The sequence below is a fragment of the Neopelma chrysocephalum genome, unplaced genomic scaffold, assembly GCF_003984885.1.
Source record: "Neopelma chrysocephalum unplaced genomic scaffold, ASM398488v2 Primary Assembly neopelma1_43, whole genome shotgun sequence".
NCBI classification, from domain to species: domain Eukaryota; kingdom Metazoa; phylum Chordata; class Aves; order Passeriformes; family Pipridae; genus Neopelma; species Neopelma chrysocephalum.
Window position 1 is genome coordinate 23,150,555 of NW_020897702.1, and position 19,810 is coordinate 23,170,364.

General features: G+C 41.4%; 1 protein-coding gene across 9 annotated transcripts in view; it reads right to left on the reverse strand.

Moving 5' to 3' along the window:
* Window positions 1-19,601, reverse strand: part of RIMKLB (ribosomal modification protein rimK like family member B) — a 43,349-nt gene extending 23,748 nt beyond the window's left edge. The window contains exons 1-3 of one of the 9 annotated variants that reach the window (XM_027677639.1): window positions 19,288-19,601; window positions 17,594-18,097; window positions 11,179-11,399 (exon numbers count right to left, since the gene is read on the reverse strand). In XM_027677639.1, coding sequence (XP_027533440.1) covers window positions 11,179-11,353 — 175 coding nt within the window. In that variant the 5' untranslated portion in view covers window positions 11,354-11,399; window positions 17,594-18,097; window positions 19,288-19,601. Of the gene's footprint in view, window positions 1-11,178; window positions 11,400-17,593; window positions 18,098-18,483; window positions 18,509-19,079; window positions 19,207-19,287 lie in introns of those variants that run through there. The other 8 variants (XM_027677641.1, XM_027677646.1, XM_027677638.1 and 5 more) reach the window with 8 other exon arrangements.
* Window positions 19,602-19,810: the final 209 nt, after the last annotated feature.

The window sequence follows — 19,810 nt, forward strand, 5'->3', positions numbered from 1 at the left end:
GCCCAATACTTCATGTTGATATTCAAAAGTAATGTATTACTTTTTTATATATATGAAGATGTCCTTAAACATGAAAAACAGCCTCCAAGGCACCTCATAAAATATGAAATATAAACACTGAAAGCAGGGCTGTCAAAAGAACCCAAACTGAATTCCAAGAGTGGAATAAGCCAATTTCCAAAGTAGCTGAGAAGTACAATAACAATGGGGACACACCAATTTACATACTCATGAAACAAGTATGAGGGAGAACAATGTACAAGAGCAACCCCTCCAGGTATTTAGACGGGCAAAATAATTCCTCATTCTCACTGACAGGACACATATTATCTTGAATGTAAATTTATCCATGGACTACTATTCAGACAGACTATTGGGTTACCCAAATAATTAGTTATCATTCCATCACTCCTGGTTTTCCCTACATCTACATTTTTCAAAGCCTGGATAGTAAACAGTGTGGATGCATCTAGCACAGTCCCTATGTGACTACACATACTTTATTTACAAAGAATGTATGCATTCAATATTACATTAAAAAGCTACATTAAGAGAAAACTATTGCAGCCACGAAGCCAAGAGCATAAAGGTTAGACACAGCCACAACTAAGGATATATCTGTAGCATTGATCTACTAGCCCACCCACATCCTGTCTTCAGTCAGACAAACAAACATCATTTTTCCCTACAGCAGATACCTAATGTGCAGAGGAGGTACAGCACTCTCTTATCAAGCAGCTACTCAGCACTGTATTTTCTGTTGTTCAATGTGTAGTCCATGGACTGCTATACTGAAATCCTTGCTTGAAACACACCATTATTAATTTCTCCTGGAGTTTTATTTAATGTGCTCATCACAGTAACACCTTAGTCCTTCACGATCTTAATTTATTTTGTTAATACCACAGGAAATCAGTGAGTAGTCTACTGGTTTCCCATATGGGGAAGGGAAACCCAGAGGTAAGTGTTAAAGAAGGGATTCTAGATGCCACATTTGGAAGACTGTGATTTCGCAGTTGCTCATGCTGCTCTGATTGACTTTATTTGTGGACGCAAGTATTCAGTTCTTTCACAAAGCTGATCCTAGTATCTAAAGTCTGGGCACTCAGAAAATGCAAAAACATGCAATTAAAGGCAATTTCTGAGCAGTTCAATTTAACTCACCAGACTAACACTTTTCTTCCAGCAATGTTCTGCTTTAATTGTCACAAATTCTTGTAACCACAAAGAAGGCATCCTACAAATTGTCCTCTCCTTCACTACACTTCAAGTTATATTTCCAGAACAGAACACCCTGTACTTTCAGGAGGCTAAAGAAAAAGTAGCAATTGATTAAGTAATTTAAAGTGTAGTATCTGAAAACAAATGCACAACAAAGGAGTCAAAAATGCAAATCTGATTTTGCAAATTTCTAATTTTTGGGCATTTGCTATTGCTACTCATAATAGTATTTTATCTATACATTTGCAGACAATCAAAAGCAAACTTCCCTAGCATCTAAGTAACACATGCATGACACTGGTGGAATAGTGCCATGAGGGTTACACCAGTTTCATCTCCCACACAGGCCTCTGACACTTGAGCTGACAGCTACAGGTCAGCAGCACTGAGCTGCAGCCACTGTGTGGACCAGCACCTTAAGGTGGATGGACTTCACCATCAGCAAGTATCTGTGTAAGCAACCAGCAGAGGAAAATCTGCACGTCTGATTCCACTCCAGGCACTGGAAGTCAGCAACTACTGAATGCAGCTTGCTTTGCCCCAAATTCTCACTCCCCACTCATCTCCCTCAGCATTCATCCCCCTAGATATAACACCTGTGCTTCCACTGCCTTTCTGTCCCACCTTCATTCTATTCCCTATTTTTCCAGTTAATATCCAACTACAGATTTCTCTACTGTCATATAATTTCTTTGCCACCAATTTTGAATACCACTCTAACCACTCGATTGCCTGCCTTTGCCTTGAAACTCATTTTCCATTTGAGGCTCCTTGATCAGTCTGTTGAGTTTCAATACACAACCCATGCTGTACTGGTTTTCAGATCCAATTTCCTTCTTGAGGGGAGCAATTTCTCATCTAGCAAGAGTTTCACTGCCATCACTTCCTGTTATCGTTTCTTGTTCCAACACGTTTGCCAAGTACACTGCCTCCCCACCAGATTTTTCTCCACTGGCACCTCAGTCCCCAGTCCCAAACCAATTTCAATCATCTTGTCTCCCCTATATTTGAATGCAATAAGTGACTCCATTCAGGTCTCTGTCAGTGAGGAGGTATAACCAACATGAAAGAAGATCTCCATTTTAAATTGTATGCTCAGACCAAACTGCATCTCCCATCCCAGAGCAGACACAAGGCCACAACACCAGAAGTCCTTTTTTTGCATAACATAGGGCTATGTTTCAAATGTTTCAGCTGTGAAGCTTAAACAAACCTCTAAGATGCTTAACATATTATTTTTTGAATTGGTAATAATTTGGGACAAATTTATGTCTACTTTCATCAGCAAAAGCTACTTCAGCCAAATCGAGTTCCTGTTCCAAGTTAGTCCTTCCAAAAACATCCTTATGGAGTTAGGGAAAAACAGAAAAATAAATTCTTTTTTCCTTGAAGTGCCCTCCTTCCACTAAATGACTTTGCAAAAAATTTCCAAAACTCTCTCAAAAAGATAAGACTGAAGGGGCAGATTTATATTAATAAGGAAGGACAAATTCCAAGCAATAAAGCTCTGAAAGGTTTGGCCCACTGCAAAGTTAAGATGGGTGAGATGAGACCCATCTACAATGTCACAGAACACATCATACAATGCTTTATAAGTATGTCACTTAAGAACAGAATCACGTGGAGAGAAGAGCTGCCAGTGTATAGAATCTGGAGTTTGGGGCGTTTGCCTGGGTGTAAAAGACTTGTCTAACATTTTCTGTCTTTGGTGGAGGTAGTAATGGAAGTGTATTTCTTCCCAGGCTCATGCCCTGACCTTAGACATGGTGAGTACAACTGAGGGACCTGCAATAAGAATTGCATTTGCACTGTGCTCCAGCAGCTCTGTCTGTGCACTTATTTCTATTCCTAAACTGCTTGTCAAACAATTAATAGCTGTATATTTTGAACAGCTAAAGAGAACACTTCCACAGCTTTTTACAAACAACTTTCTCTTCTGTCCTTGCGAAAACTTAAATTAAAAGGAAATCATCCTTCTCAAAGTTCCACAGCGTTGTACCAACAAAAGACAATCAACATGATACCTAAAGGATACTCTCAAATCACATTCTTAGAACTCAAGGGAAATATTTATTGATCTTTTGACTGCTGTGTTTCCCTACCAGATCTAATTATTCTTTAGATGGAAAATGCCAAGAAACAGATTTTGATAGCATGGATTTTGAGCATATTATTTCATGGATGTTACATTACAACTATTATTGTGAATAAAATCATCTACCCTAATAACTATGTCACTGCAGTCCAACCTCCTTCTCAGCTAAAAAATCAAAGAAAGAACACTGGCATATTTAGTCTTTTTACTTCACACCTTGACAAAATGGATCAAATCACTAGTGTGTCTCTTTCAATAGCTGTTCTTCCTTGTTTTACTCACAGATGTGTCAAGATGAGTAACAAGCACAGCAAGATAGTCCCCAGTTCAATACCTGCCCTATATGGAAAAAACACTTCCTATATGATAGGAAAGATTTTCTACTCGTTAATGCAGGTAAACAATTAATTAGTGTAACTCTAGCAGCGTTTTTCTGACAACATTGGCAGAATACCTTTGCTCTCAGGTATTCTGTTCAATTTGTCAAAGCACATGTAACACATTCTGCTTCAACTTGCTTAAACTTTTGACAATTACAAAGGCATTTTATCACACTTTTAATCCTGAAATGGACTAGGCCCTTAAACAGATATAGAAATCATGTGAGCTCTTCCATTCAAAGAACAATCATTATAAGGACACCACTACAGATTTTTGTGACATTGTCAATGTTAATTATTTACAATACAAGGAAATAAAAAATAATTAATAGTTTCAGTAGTGGCATTCTTTTTGTTATTGTTGTTCTCCTTTTCATTCCACTCTTTCCATGGAGCAAAGGGCAGATACAAAAGGAAACAGTAATTCTTGAAACTGGTAATTCACCACATTTTACAGACAAGAATTTATAAAAATAAGTAAATAAAGGGACTTGTCCATGAACACTGGTATTCCTAGAAGTCCATATCAATTTAAACACCATCTGCTCAACAGAAGACCCATCTCAATACTGGTCAAAGTTCAGCAGCACCAGTCTCCCTCATATTCACAGTCACTGAGAATCAGTCAACTGCCCATCATTCACAAATGGACAACGACTAGACTTGGAAAAAAGGTGGAAAAAGCCAAAGCTACTGTCATTGCTTAAAGAACAGGTAATAGAGAACTCTGTTCACAAATCTAGTAAAGCAAGCACAGCTGTCAGTTCCATAAGATTAAGTTTTTCACATCAGTACTTGTGGTATCTCCTAATCTCTCACACTCCAACACACAGTCTACCCTTTTGATTTAAGTGCTGCAGAACACTACTGTTTGCGCAGTCACGCTGTTCCCTGACTCAGAGGACTGACACAGTATAAAAAAAAACACCTGCCACCAAGAAGAGGCTGATTTAAAACTACACCAGTATGCAGACATGGTTCACAATACAACTGCTCAGACAAATGTGCCAGCAAAACTTGCCTAGGTGACACAGCACTGGAACGGGAATTGTTGGAAAAGTGACACAGAAACCCCTGGCCAGTTAGACTGCCTTGTGAAACATTAGGTTAATTTTCATTTCTTGACTAGGATGTATGGAAACACATCTTTCATTTTGATTTTGTCCTTTTTATATTGTTTATCATCCAGATGGCCATTCCTGAGACTTACTACAATTAAAAATCTGGCAATGCTTTCTGGCATTTTCAGGTATGATGGCATGCACGTATGCTCAAGATGACGTGCCCTATGAGTCTGATTTTCCTGGCTGGCTGTTCTAGAATATACGCAAATTAAAATCTTCAGACCTTAACACAGCCCTCTGAAATTAACATAATAAAATATTTCCATGCAGAAACATTCCCACCTCTCCACCTTGCAAGGGTGGTTTTGGACTGAGCCCATATCTACCACTGATGACATACTGAAGAAACAAAACACTTTTGAGAAGATCAAATTCATTGTTAGCCTTGTTATTTAGCACCAGTTTGAGATAGTAGCAGATCATTCACAAAAGAACAGAAATCTCTGATAGGAAGGAGGAAAACTGCAAGAACACCCAGGATGGTTAGAGAGTACAAATCCTTTCTTCCTATAAGCACTATAAGAGAGCTGTCTTTGGTGTCACAGTTCTGAAAAAAAACAAAACCCAATTCTTCTTAAAATATGTGGCAGCTGTTGAAATGTAGTTATTAAAATATGATAATAGAGCAAATGTTTGAATTGATGTTTTTTCTACTAGAGCTGTGTTTGTCTCACGCATCTAATATCGGGGTGGTCACACAGTGGATCACACCCCCCTCTAAATACAGCTATCATTCCGGAATCCCCTCTATATAGTCCATAACTGCCTACTAGTACTGCTTATGGCTCCATCAGATTTAACACCCATCAGACTGGCAAGTGATCAATTTCCACAGTGAAAGAACATCAGAAATGGTTTCAAGTGATTCTGAGCCCAGCACTTTCAACAGCACAAAATTCACTTCGTGTCAAACCACCTTCCAGTCCTTTGCACACAATGCAGTTTCTTCTCCAGTTCTCACTTAAGTTACAAACCAATTTCCCAACTCTGCAGAGGAAGCAATGGCTGCTCTGCCTGTAGTTAGTAGCAGGAAACAGGCCAACTCCGCAGTGCTCAACAAGGCACCTTGCCAAGGCTGCTTGCCTCTGCTCCATCACTCCCAAAGCCACTGCTGCACGCTGCCGGAAAAGCTCTTACAGTAAGGTGCACTGATGGACTGACAAGTGCCAGGAGACTACTGAAATGGCCAGAAGGAAGAGGAGGCGATTATTCCCCCTCTTGTGTGATAGAAGACAGCATTTATGTAACTAAATGACTCAAAAATATTATAAGTTTTGATATTTTGATACAGCAACTGTTTTGTATCTGTAAAAGCCCTCTCTCACCATAGACCCAGCTGATTCATAAGTCCTTTTCTCACCATTTCATGAAAACACGGGAATTTGTTATCCAACCTTACCTTTTTTCCCTCAGCTTTCTATACTTTACAGAAATGAGATGAGCTGAGTTGGTTAGAACATGGTGCTAATAATGCCAAGGTTGTGGGTTTAATCCCTGTATGGGCTATTCACTTCAGAGTGGGACTTGATGATCCTTGTGGGTCCCTTCCAACTCAGAATATTCTGTGACATATTCTGCGAGATCTTTCAACTATCCTGATTCCTCCATCTTTACTTCCACTGCTATCGAATCCAGTGTGAGAAAAAAATCAAAGATCACAACTATTTGTTAACCAGTTTAAACTAAATAAGAAATGAAGGACAGATTATACAAAACAAAATCACATTTTGCAGATGAAAAACCTAAACAAAACACTGACTTCTATCACAAATTTGAGGCCCACCCTGGAAACGCAGATGCCTAAACCAACACACCAACCTTTACCAAATTAAAAGAATCTATCTTCTAAATACTTCCTCTGCAGAAAAAATGAAGGTAAGAGATCTGTTTCCAGATGTCACTTATCTGACTTAAGAAAAGCCAGCTGACCATGCACAAAGTATTACCAGTTTAGAATATATTATTACTACGCCCTTTTTATTCCTCACCTAGGCTGATCATTTGGTTTTGACTTCCAGAGAGAAAGCCAAAAAAGTCTTAGGAAAAGTTCATACTTTGTTTTATACTTTAGTCACTCCAGCATCTTCAATAGTTTAAAGTTCATGAAAGCAACTTTCCTTAAAACTATTTTCCTTCACAGGACAGTATCAGAAAATATGGAGATTCCAGAAACCTACAATAAAGGTATTGGTAAGTTGCTGACCCAGTGAATTAAAATTTCTGCTGTTCTGGTAGCAAAGAATTTTAATTAAGATATTATTGTGTATCATTTTAATGAGGGAAAGATCCAAATTTCCATAACACATTCTTCACCAAAAAACAGTTCATGAACTGTGCTGCCCTACAGGTAAGGTGTGCAGTCTGTGGGGAAAGGTACTGCTCAGTCCTAGACACGGGTAAGAAAGAATATTCAGAATGAGGAGACAACCCATGAGCGTGTTTTGTCTCTTGTCCAGTAAGTCTCCCCTATAGGGTGGGACTTTCCTACAGGCTTGCTCCACCTCCACCCCATCCTACACTGTACATTCCTGCTCACAAGCTTTAATTTATCTATCTTCAAATTCCTCAAGCCTGTTACATCACTGCATTAGCAAACTTAGACAAATAGTTTAAAAGTACGCGTTTTGATGGGGCTCACTGCATGTCTGAAAATGTCCTGCAGAGTTTTGTTATACTACTTGCTACGTATTTCAAATTAACATAGGAATTACCAAACTAGATTAGACAATGAGCCACTTAGATTAGCTTGGATACAACATGAAAGCATGTCAATAGAGACATAAAGTCCTCATACAGGGCAAACAGGAACAGCAGTGCTGCAAGTGGACAAGAGAAACACAGCTGCTCCATTCCACAGTAGATCATACTAAACTGGTTTAGCTTCAGGAATTTAGCTCTTAAACTTAGGCTACAGCTACACTGAGCCAGTTTAAATCAGACCAGTTGCAATATCACCCTCCACTTTTTTCCACATATGCCTTCCTGTCCATTAGACTCCATGATCTCAGAGGTCTTTTCCAACCTAATTGATTATGTGATACTTTGATTCCTGTGCAACAGTGTTGTGTATATCTGATTCAGTAACCAGCTCAGCAGGTGCAGCCCACCAAGGCAGCAGAAAAAATTCGTTTTATGCAGTTCTTACTTTATCTCAGCTTTTGCCTTGGAAATCTACAGAGTACTTACTGCCAGTGCAAAGGAAACATGAATGCATGGCTTGGGTAAGCAGACACTTATTTAAGTAAGGCATAAACAACAGTTATTTTCAAAAAATACTTGTTGAACTTAAATTATTTCCAAAACCGCTTAAGTATAAATCAGTTTAAGAATTTCCTTCTAGACTTAAAAGGAAAAAAATTATTTCTACATCTCCTAACTTCCATTTACAATGATTTTTGGACTTGTGCTGTGTTGAGGAATCTAATGTGGATCTTGAGCTGCATGCTAGGTCATCACATGGTCAGTCATACTGGGGCTGTGTGGGGTGCTTGGGATACTGAGTCATTCTGAGTTTCAGCTGCAGAAGAAAAGGAATCAGCAGTCACTGCTGGGCCTACACTGCTGGTTTGCCTGTGAATCACTGCCCCAAGGAGTCGCTGCTGCTGTGTCCACTGACTGAAACAACCCAATCTCCCCCCCTTTCCCTTCTGCCACACCAGATCTTATCACTTCTGACACACACAAATCCTGTAAGTCTCAGCATTGCAAGAGTTTCCCACTTATGCCTTTGGCTCTAGGCTTCAGTGATACATCAGTGTGCTCTACTGTCAAGGTATACACCATGTGATTTGTGGAAGGGACAATTTTCAATTTTGCTACGTATCCCACTGTTCTGTTCCGTTTTCCTAAGTTTAGAAGTGTCTTTTCAACTCTGGCCCTGTGAGGTAAATAATTCCAAGCTTTTTCATGTCCTATGCTGGATTTTTGGTTTCTGAAGCCTCCAGCCATGTTACTGACAGTCAGCAAATCCACAAGATTATTGACTATATCACCTACAGAAATACCATATTTTTAAATAGCATCCTACAATTTCCAACTTGACTTTGTAAAGTTAACATTCTTCTAACAGTTTACTTAAGAAATTGCCTAGGTCTTAAAGGACAAAAAAAGCTCTAATCAAAGGGTGAATATGTGACCAAAAAAACCCTATTATTTCCTACAATATCATGTATTACCTTCAGAGTCTGAACCCTGAATTGTTAAGCTTTCAACACAAATAACGATAGAAAAGGAAGCAAAAGCAGGTAATTATCCAGTAAGCACACATTCTCTTAAACCATTCCTCTATGTTGTACAAAATTTTACTCAATCTGGATCCCTCTCACAACAGTAGATAACTAAAAGGGTATAGAATGCATTACCTCCTGGATATTGTTCCAGGACACCTTTTCCTAGGCCAACTGAGGACTTTAATAAGGCAAATGAAACACAAAGCTTTTGCTTGTGTCTTCCACCAGAAATCTGTATCAAAACATGTGCAAAAGGTCTAGGAAAGAGAACTGGAAAATTGAGAAGGAAGATTTTTCATCTCTCTCCATGAGAAAGAATTGTTTGATACAGGACAACTCCCACCCCTTGGAAAAAAAACCACAGTTAGACAGTCCAGACTATTTATAACAAAATTTCTATCTGCAATCTTTCAGCATTTTTTTCTCACTCCTTTTCAAACCATTAGTTATTTACATCGTTTTGAATGAAGACTTTGTATGAGAATAACATCATGTTTTTTGGATTTTCTTTCCAGTAATTCCCCTAATTTTTCTCATTCAGGTACTACATATTTCTCAGCAATAATTTTCCGACTTGTGTACTTTATCTTTTTTCTTGCAATAGATGCAGCATTAGGAGACATTAGGCAGAAGAGAGTAGAAAGGTCCACGATTTATGCTTGCCATATTTAACTGCTCAAAAACAGACAGAAGACAGGAAAGAAGAAATCATCACCAAAAAATAAAAAGAATACTGAAATGGTGGAGGACTAATTATGCATCTCAGAGACTGCAGCTGAAGTCCAGGATGGCTGCCTTTGCATAACAGGCTGTCCAAAGGACAGCACACTCAGAGCAGTAAGATGTTCAGACTTTCTGACAAGAAGTTATCTTGATTTGAAACATCCTACAGAATTTCAATCTATGTTAAAAATCATAGACTCCTCAGATTAAAAGCCAGAATAGGTAAATAAAATTTTATTAATACCAGAATAAAAGACACTGGTTTTCCCATGCATAAGTTTTATGCTCGATTGATCCATGCCACAATAGGGTAAAAATTCTGACTAAAGTTCTTCCCCAGAGTCACTTCTATGATTCCACTCCCACGTAAGACTTCCCAATAAGGAACAAGGAATATGATCACGTGGCAGGCTTTTGAGCTGAGGGTACTTTTATATTTTGTTCCCACACAGGATTACTTGAATACAATTTTCAGAAATGTAATTTTTCCCTGCATCCCCAGTGGTATTTTTTTTTTGACTGATATATGGGAAGAGATATGGAAGAAGTAAAGGTAAAGAACAATACTGCAGTCTCCTTACTTTAGGAAATCCAAACTAAAAAGTTAAAACAATAATAAACTACAAGTGTTACACAGCTTGACATTGGTGGTATTAATATTCTTCCTATCACATAAGCTTACTATCTACAGCATCATTTTCCTTAACATTTCTGACACAATGTCTTGCTTTTGCCTTTTAATCACCACAGGGGAAAAAAAAACTAATAGGAGAACAAAACAGAAATCTGACCATTTAGTTTTAAACACTGTAAATTGTAGTAATAGTTCAAATTATTCAGATGCACATTCTTTGTTTTTCACCACCGTTCGTTTTTAGCACATACGTAACTCCACGTGCGTACAGCAGCATGCTTTAGTTATATCACATTATAATCTATACCATATTATAACAATTTGTACTGTTCACTGGAAATTCCTTTTAGACTATTTCAAATGTGTTTTCTATTCTGGAGTTAGAACACAAACAGAAAACAAAAAAATCCCCCCGAAACTCTTAAATGCGACCCATAAACTTCAATTATCTAAGCAAAAATTAAGCTCCATGATTTCTTATTAATTCAGAGGTCCTTATCCTGAACTCAACAAAACAAAACAACCCTCCTCTCTTTTCTGCAGAAGGAAGGCAAAAATGGTTCTACTGCAAATTAGTAAATTTAACAATTATACTCAACTAACATAAAAAAGGCTACAAAACATGGTATGATGTACATCTACACGATTTAGATGATGAATGACAGGTAGTCTGGCACACATGGACTTCATTATTAAAGAGTACAGATGCTCCATTTTACAATCTTTTTCGAAGTACCCTTTCAGCACATTCCCAGCCTCAGCTCATTCTCACCAAGATTTCCATCCTCAATGGTCAGCACCACTTCATCCATCACCAAGGCCCGGAAATCCAGCTCCTCCTCACAGCATTTGGCCTTCAGTGCTCTCAGGATCTCCTGCTGAGGGTAATCTTCTCTGATGCGACGGTCTGTTAAGAACCACAGCCTGGGAGCAACTGAACTGCACATCTTGGACTTGTCTTGCAACCTTCAAGGTTTCCTTTCAATGGAACTGCTAGACAGTGGAGAAGACGAGACTCTGTTAGAGCACATAATTCTCGATCCCTGCTGTACCAAGTCCCTCTCCCTCTCACAAGTCAGTCCTTTTCAACAGACTGCAACTTCCAATCTCCAAGAGGCAAAATAATGTCTACACCTAATCTGTCACCGAGGTACCAACAACACAAACAAATCTATTTACACTTGAAATGTGAAAGGCTAGTAATCAGGTCTTGGTCCTCATCCTAGCTTTCTTCACAAAAGGTATACAAATGATGTAACTACTGGTACTGGTAGTAGCATCCCCCTTCCTTGAGAGTACTAAGAACCATGCCAAGAACTTAATACACTTTGAATGGTCATGGCTGAAGGCCAGAATTTCAACTTCACCATTGGGATAATTCCTTACAATTGAAATAACTCAGCCCCTCTCCTAGCTACTGCTAAAACACCCAGTGACAGAGTTTATTTGTCCCTTTCCACCACATAGGGAAGAAAGTAGAGTGTGACAAATTCTTTATGTTAAAAAAGATGCACAGAAGAACAGAAGAAATTCATTAAAATAAATTTTTTCAGATAACTATTTAGGACTGATTTGCTCTTACAACTACTTCACATTTACTGCACAATATACTTAGAAACATATTTAGTAGTATCCAGAACACATAATAACAGAAAAAAACAATGGAACAAGGAGCATCAACAAAAGGTTGGAAATACAGAACATTAATAATATATATAAAATAAAGCAAAATCAAAGTCTGAATCTCAGTACTAGCCCTTTCTTGCTCCAAATAATTTTTTAAATCACCTTTATACATAAACAGCACTAATGAATTCAGCACCAAGAACAGAAAAAACAGTTCAAACTGAAGAAATTCAATGGTGTTAGAACTGGTAACAGCAAGGTACTGCTCCTTTTGCTTTAAAGACAGAGGACTTGAGCTAGTCTTGACTGAATACATTTTTACTGAAATATTTTAAAAGCTGTAAAACAATTACAGGTATGCTAATGGAATACTCATTTGCACTCAAGAAAGACAAGAAGCAGCACAGTGTAGGGAAAAAGAATTCTGGAGAAAACCAGAGCTGCTTTCAGTGTCAGATTTTAAACTTTCCTGTTAAAATAAAGAGGTAGAAATCATGATTTTCATCAATATATCTTACATAAGCTCCAAAGAGAACTGAACTCTGGGACAGAAACAGGAGTTTCACCTGGTAGTCCTAATGACAGGACCTGCTGTCAGCAGGAAATGTAAATACAGAAAGACAGTAAGTATACAACTGCTATCATTTGATATTACAAAGAATTTTAGTTTCTGCAGCAGGTCTTGGAACAAACGGATTGTTTTGCTACAACCACAAGAACTGGATTTTTTTTTGTAATCAAAAAGTGAGTTTTTTCTACTAGTACAGCTTTTTCTTAACATGAACATCAAATGTTAAGTGGACATTTTTACTCCTGGTACTGAGAACCATAATGACAACAAGCAAAGACTGAGATTTTTTTCCACTGTTTTGGTAAATGAGGAGCAACAATAAAGCCAAGGACTACAGTTCTTCATCCTAACAGATTGAAAGCAAGCAGAAGCTTGAGAAAGGCAATCATAGATCCAGACCAGCCCTGGACAGCAGTCAAGATGTTCAAGGTAACGGAGGAAAAGGACTGTTTGCTCCCTGCAGGAAAATGGGTATGAGGGGTTATAAGGAATATCTTTTGATATCTCAAAGAACCTCTTTGTTCTTCAAAGCAGCCGAAAGTGGAAAAGGCAAGATGAGGTTTGGGCTTGCAATGGCTGACAACTATCAGATCCTGCTCCACTTTTGTCTCTCTCAACAATGGATTTCTCTACGTGGCAGTTTACATAAAACTTCCTGGAACAACATGCTCGGCTAGGAACCGGGACAGGCTGTGTTTTCCAGCAATGTCACCGCCGTGCTGTGGCACAGCCCAGAGGCCCCTGGGCACCGGCCCTCGCCGCTGCCATTTGCACGAGGGGCTGGCGAGGCGGCGCAGCGCCACCTGCCGCCCCGCCCCGGGAACGCAGCGCTGCCCGCCGCGCCCGGACCGGGTTAAAGGACAGCCGGGGAACGGCGAGCACGCAAACAAATACACCAGGCACACCTTCTCTTCATTGAAAAAAAAAAAAAAACAAAACAAAACAAATCAGAAAACTACATATTTTCAGCTTGCTTGAGGTTTTAGTTTGGGGTTTTGTGGTTTGAGGTTTTTTCCCCCTCTGCACTGGTTCTAACACTGGTGCAAAAAACAAGTATTTTTTCCCCATTTTAGCTTGCTAGTAACCCGAGATTTCTTTGCCAATCTACTCTCATTTTTCTCAAGCCTCTTTTCTACATCACCCCACCTCCACCCCCTCAAGTCTGCCATCATCTCTCCCTGATGCCATTTCAGCACTCGAATTCTTAAAAATCAGCAAAGGGCCATGGTTCTTCTACTTTTGAAAGAAGTTACAGCTTCATTGAGAAGAGCCATCCAGGTACCTCAACGAGCACATTAAACGCACAGGCATACAAAAATGCCTTGGGTAGGGGTATTCATCTCCCTCCTAATACTATGTCTCATTCCCTCAAAATCTTAGGAGTTTTATAAATGTATATATAAAAGCTAACATCTTATCTTAAGGAAGGCAGGTAACAACCTCAAATCTGGAAGCAAAGATTAAGAAATTCACTTTAGATCAAGCTACAAGCCAGCAGCAGAGGCAGAAACTAGTAATCCTAACTCTTGGTTCCTTCACCCCAACCCTACACCTCCTTTTTTTTCCACCTGGAAAAATATCTTTTTCACACTAACATTCCGTTCCTAAAAACAGAATCTACTCATCAGTTTCAGTCTCTCCTTACAATCTCTATTTTGATTGTGTAAGAAGTCTCACAGAACACAAAACCTGCAATTTACCCTATTAACCCAAACATCTTAACAGTCCCTCCCACATTCTCAAGAAAACGGTCTGTAGGAGGAAAGCTGGCCTTGCAGTCAGATGCAAAAGAGCATTAAGCTCTCAAGTTGGATATGATTGCCAGAATTTTTCCTTGAAAACCAACTCCACCCATTTCAATCTAAAAGACACAGCCTCAGACAATGCTGGGCGTGCATGGAATACTTCCTAATCCATGAGAGCATCTATTGCAAAATAAGTATGGTATATATAAGGGGAAGAGCAGATGTTTAAATATGTTCAAGATGACCAGTTGAAGTGCAGTTTTCAATCAAAGCTACCTACTACAAAGTACAATCCTTCAAAAACTATTTAATAGATATATGAAATTAAAAGCAAAAAATAATCATCAACCTAACTGCGTAAAATGAACTGGGAGAGGTAAAAAGGGTGGTATCAAAGTAAAAGCTCTCATAAAAATCAAACTCTGTGTCACAGCAGCCAAGCAGACACTGCTGCATCAGCTTCAGGAAGCTGTGTGGAACAGATTCTTAGCAATTTATAGAGGGAATGGAACACTCACCTCAACTTTGAGTTGTAGCACCCTTGTATTGCTTAAACTAGGCTTTATTCCGGCAGGCACACAGCAGCTTCCTCCCCTCCCCATCACATGCAATCCCATTTCCTCCCATATTCCTTCAATCTGCAGTACTCCTTTCGCAGCTGTTCTAACAAAAGCACTCACTGTGCTCCTTTTCTACTTTACATCATATAGGAATATGTTTTCTTGAAATAACAGGGAATTCAGCCAATCAGATCAGTTGTCTAGAGAGATCTAGAAATCTTCTCTGAAGACCACTCTTTGCCTCGAAGAGGTCTTCTCTTTATAGAGAGATTAGAGACCTGTCTCCAGGAATGGGAGACTGGTCTCCATTGTTAATTTACTCCTTATCCTGTCTTCAACACCCAAAAGCAGGAGAAAAATGGACTAGTCTCTTTTTCTTTTTCATCATGATGTATGACCTCTAAGAAGAAACCCATTATTAGGGGATAATAATTAATTTCTGTTTGACTGGTAAATGTGTAAGATAAAAGATACCTAGTATGCAAAAAAAACCTGTTCTGTATTCTTTCCACTCAGAATGCAACCACTCGATGCTTCTGTAAATTAAAAAGTCTAACTTGTTTGTTCCCTATGGGAATGATGAATGGAATCCCAGATGTTTTGTAGCATTAAGAATCAATATAATCTAGCTATTTCAACTGCTCGACCTGTGATCTGATGTTGTAGCACACTCCCACTGACTATACTATGTTCTGGGAAACAAGTTAGAGGAACAATTACTACCATCAGCCCCTCCCAGAATCTCCCTTTTTTCAGAGCTTGGCTCAGACTGAGGCTCAGTTACAGCACTGAGCAGCTAACACAAACTACACAGATTCCAGCAGTTAATCTCTATTAACTAAAAAAACCTAACCTTAGTTTTAGCAAACCTCTAGGCATGCTGGATCCCTACAGCTGAGATAATGATAATAACAATCTCATGGAAGTGAGAAGGAATGAGCAAGGAGACTGACAGTCATGACTGCCATGGGAAACAGAGAACTAGGAAAAACACAGCTCCAAGCACTCACCTCACTACGATTAACACTAATAACATCATTGATGCTTATCCCTTAATACTCATTTCCAAAACAGTGTTATTCAACTTGGAAAATTTATTTTGACTTCCTTTTCATCATAAATTAGCTAAGGCTTGAAACTAAGTACACATTTCCAATAAACCAATCGTCTCCACCATTGCAGCAGTTTCTAGAACGCTAGAAGGCCACATTTCAAGACACTGAAGACCTAAGAACATTTGACAGATGCTTGCAAGTTATCTCCTTTAGGAGATACCTCAAGGCAGATCTGAATTATAAAGTCAATCTTGGATAGCAGACCAGTTAAAGAGCTAACAATCAATCAGCCAGCACATGACCCAGCACATAAGACGCCATACATTGTCATGTAAGTCTCTGTCTCATCTTAATGAGAGGAGACCAGTATTTGAAACATCCCAGAAACAGGACTTTCTATGCCATAAGGAAAGGAGGTCTGCAAACAGTTCACAGCTGTTTCCAGTATAAAGTACAAGCAATTATTTTCCACACAAAGGTATCAGAATGACGATCATCTAAAGAAAATGTATGGATGATGAATATATCCCATGGTGATAGAGATAAGAACTGACATCTTTCAAAAAATAAATCTAAGGTAAATCAACTCATTCCTGACAATGCTCCTTCATGGTGATGCTTAAGGCCAACATCAAGAAAAATTCCTCTTTACATACCAAAAACTAGTTTTCCTAAGACTGCCACATAACTGTTTGAGACTCTTTGGAAAGAACACATTTTTAAAACCTGAAGAATCTGAAAAATTAAAACATTTATTTAAATGCATTTTATATAATATATTGAGCAGCTGCAGCGCAATCTGTCCAGGGCTGCTGCATTATCATCCACCCTTTACACATGCATTGTAGAATTTAAAGTCTCTGCAGGCAGGTGAACCCAAGCACACCTCTTTGAAAGCATATCACAGTATTCACCTCCTTTTCCCTTAGAGATTTGTAGACTCCAAAAGCCAAAGGATATGGGAATATATTAATTGTTCCCATTCATTCCTAGTACAATCCCCCCACCCTGCAGACGGGCAACTGCCCGCTCAGTGATGGCTTTCATCTGCTTGTCTCCACCTTTGCACTGAGTGATGTTCAGGATGCTAGCAGCAATCCTCCCAGGCACAACTGCCTCTAAAAGGCAGACGTACACACACATACACACACACATACACACACACACGTCTTTCCTCTTCTGTGTTCACGCTTGCAAGTAGATGGTTAAGATTCCTCATTCACACACCCCACTTCCCGATCACCACCGAATAATCCATTCTCTTTCCTCTCTGCAACATGAGCCCGATACTGGTCAGCACCAGCCATCCTTCTACTTCTTGGTATTTTTTTCTACAACAGCTTTCTCACCCCCCTCCACCATCCCTGTGTGCGCACGCACGCCCATGTGCAAATAAAACACACATTTCCTCCCACATCAGCTGCTTTTCTGATGAGAGGCTCTTCCACCTGTGCCAGGTTTCCCTGCAGTGTGGTACAACACCCCCCTCTCCTCCCTGATCCGTATGTACACAGCCAGTTTTCCCTCCTCCCTTCCCCCACCCCACAGTCTCTGTGCATGCCTCTCCCAGCGCCTGGAGTGGGGGAAGGGAAACATGCACTGCGTGAATGAATGGATTGAAGAGACTTACCAGAAATTTGGTGAGGAAGGAGTGGAAGACGAAAAAGACACTAAAGATGGGTGTTTCCTTCAGCGTGCTAAGTGCTGCTTCAGTTCTGGCTCCCTTAAGGAGGTCACGTGTCTTGCTAGGTACCCCTTTTCCTGGATCCTCTACTAACCAAAAAGGGTGGCAAGGAAGTCTTCTGGATGCCTCTCTGCACTACACTCCAAAGGAGGGAAGGGTACTACTGAAGCTCTCAAAGCAAGAAAGGGATGATGATGATGAGAACGTTCTCCTGGTTCTATAACAGGCAATGTCTAGCAGATGCCTCAGGGAGCAGGGTAGAATTGTGAGGGGGGAAAGGGGAGTAAATGACTGTTAAAATAATTCCCAAATTGTTTGGGATAGGAGGGATAGGAAGGAGTAAAAAGAGTACTGGTGAAGAGCTGTAGCTTTCTACGTAAAATAGACTCAATCCTTGTGTCTCTACTTCCTCAGAACTAAGCGCTTAAATGACTCGGAAGACACCAACACCTAGGGAGGAAAAAAAAAGAAGAAACGTCCCTATTAGACATAAATAAACATATAAAGGTATGCAATAAAGATAAACTAAATCCGAAAGGAATAAAAGGTGCCATTCAAGACAATAAGCAAAGTCAAATGAAAATTGTGAGATGAACACAGCTAGGGGAAATGTGCAACTTTAAAGAATTTACACCATAATATTACCACAGATACCAATTTTAAGAAGAAAAAGACCCCAGAAGGCTAAACAACTTGTTCTTTTACTGAAGAATGTGCATTCAATGGAAAGATAAACTTGTACCTACACATGAGCATATGACAAAATTAAGTTTTAAAACCTACAGAAACTATTCTATTTATTTGTGCGAGTCTTTAAACCCCTCCCCCAGAATAACCTTTAGGATTCAGATGAGGAGACTCGAGAAAAGTACGTTTCAGGTCAGGAGCACGTATTCCTATGCATTAGGAGCATGTATTCCTATGCATTGGACTCCATTCTGCCACAGAAAATAAACATTGGTTTATAAACGGTAACAAAAAAAAGAAGAAAAAATAACATGTCTAGAGAATGCTTGCTTAAATGATGGAATCAATTCAAGATTAACAGTGGCACACTTGGAGAAACGGAGCCCCTGACAGATGCCAGGCAGTAAAGTCACCGATGTGCTCTTTAAACATCAGAAAACAAAAGGGGAGAAGAAACCTAGTTGGGAAGACCTCGCTGCCAGACCCAACGCCAGCCACACACCCCCCTGCCTCCATCACGTGAAGATCTGCCCCCGCAGCCACCGCGGATCCCCACGGACCCGTGCGAGGTCGCGGCCGCCGTGCGAGCCCGGGCGGGGCGGCGGTCCCCACCCTCGCTGGCAGCGCGACCCGCCCGCGGAACGGCGGGTCCCGGACCGCGGCGCAGACCCCCCGCACACACCCCCCGCCCCTCTCCCCGCGCACAACGAGCGGCCGCCGCCGCCGCTCCACCTCCGCCACCCACCTGGGCGTCCCGGCGGGGAGGCGCGGGCAGCTCGCCCCGCTCCGCGCGCGGGGGATGCAGCACAATCACCATGGGCGCAGCGCGGCGGCGGCGGGGCGGGACGGCTGTGAGGGGACGGTCCCAACCACCCCCCCGCCCGCCCGCCCCCTCCCCGGGCACGGCGGACCCCACCCCCGCGGGCTCGCGCCCGCTCAGCCCGACATCTCACCCGCCCCGGGCACCGCCGAGCCTGAGGGGACCCGCGGGGCGCCCACCCCCACCCCCTCCGGCACCGGGCCTGGGAAGAGAGGGCGCGGGGCGAAGAAGGCTCCGGGGAGACGCGCCCCTTCCTCCCTGCCGGCGGCGCGGTCCTAGAGGGAAGAGGGCGACGCGACGCGACGCTCGCCCCCCTCCCTCACCCCCCCGCCTTCCCCCCTTCTCGGTGTCCCTCCTCCCCGCGGCTGAGGCGAGGAGGCCGCGGCTGTTCCCTGCACCGAGCCCCCCGCCCGCCGCCGCCGCCCGCGCCCGCTCTCGCCGCCTCACAGCGGAGCGGCGGCGGTGCCGTAACGGCCGGGCCGGGCTCGGCACGCGCGGGGCCGGACCGAACCGCTGCCCGTGAGCGGCGGCACCGCCCGCGCGGTGAAGCCGCCCCTGTCTAACGGCCGAGGCCTCCCACAGAGTCTCGGAACGGGTCAGGCGGGAAGGGACCACAGCGGGTCATCTGGTCCAACCGCCCTGCTCAAGCAGGGTCA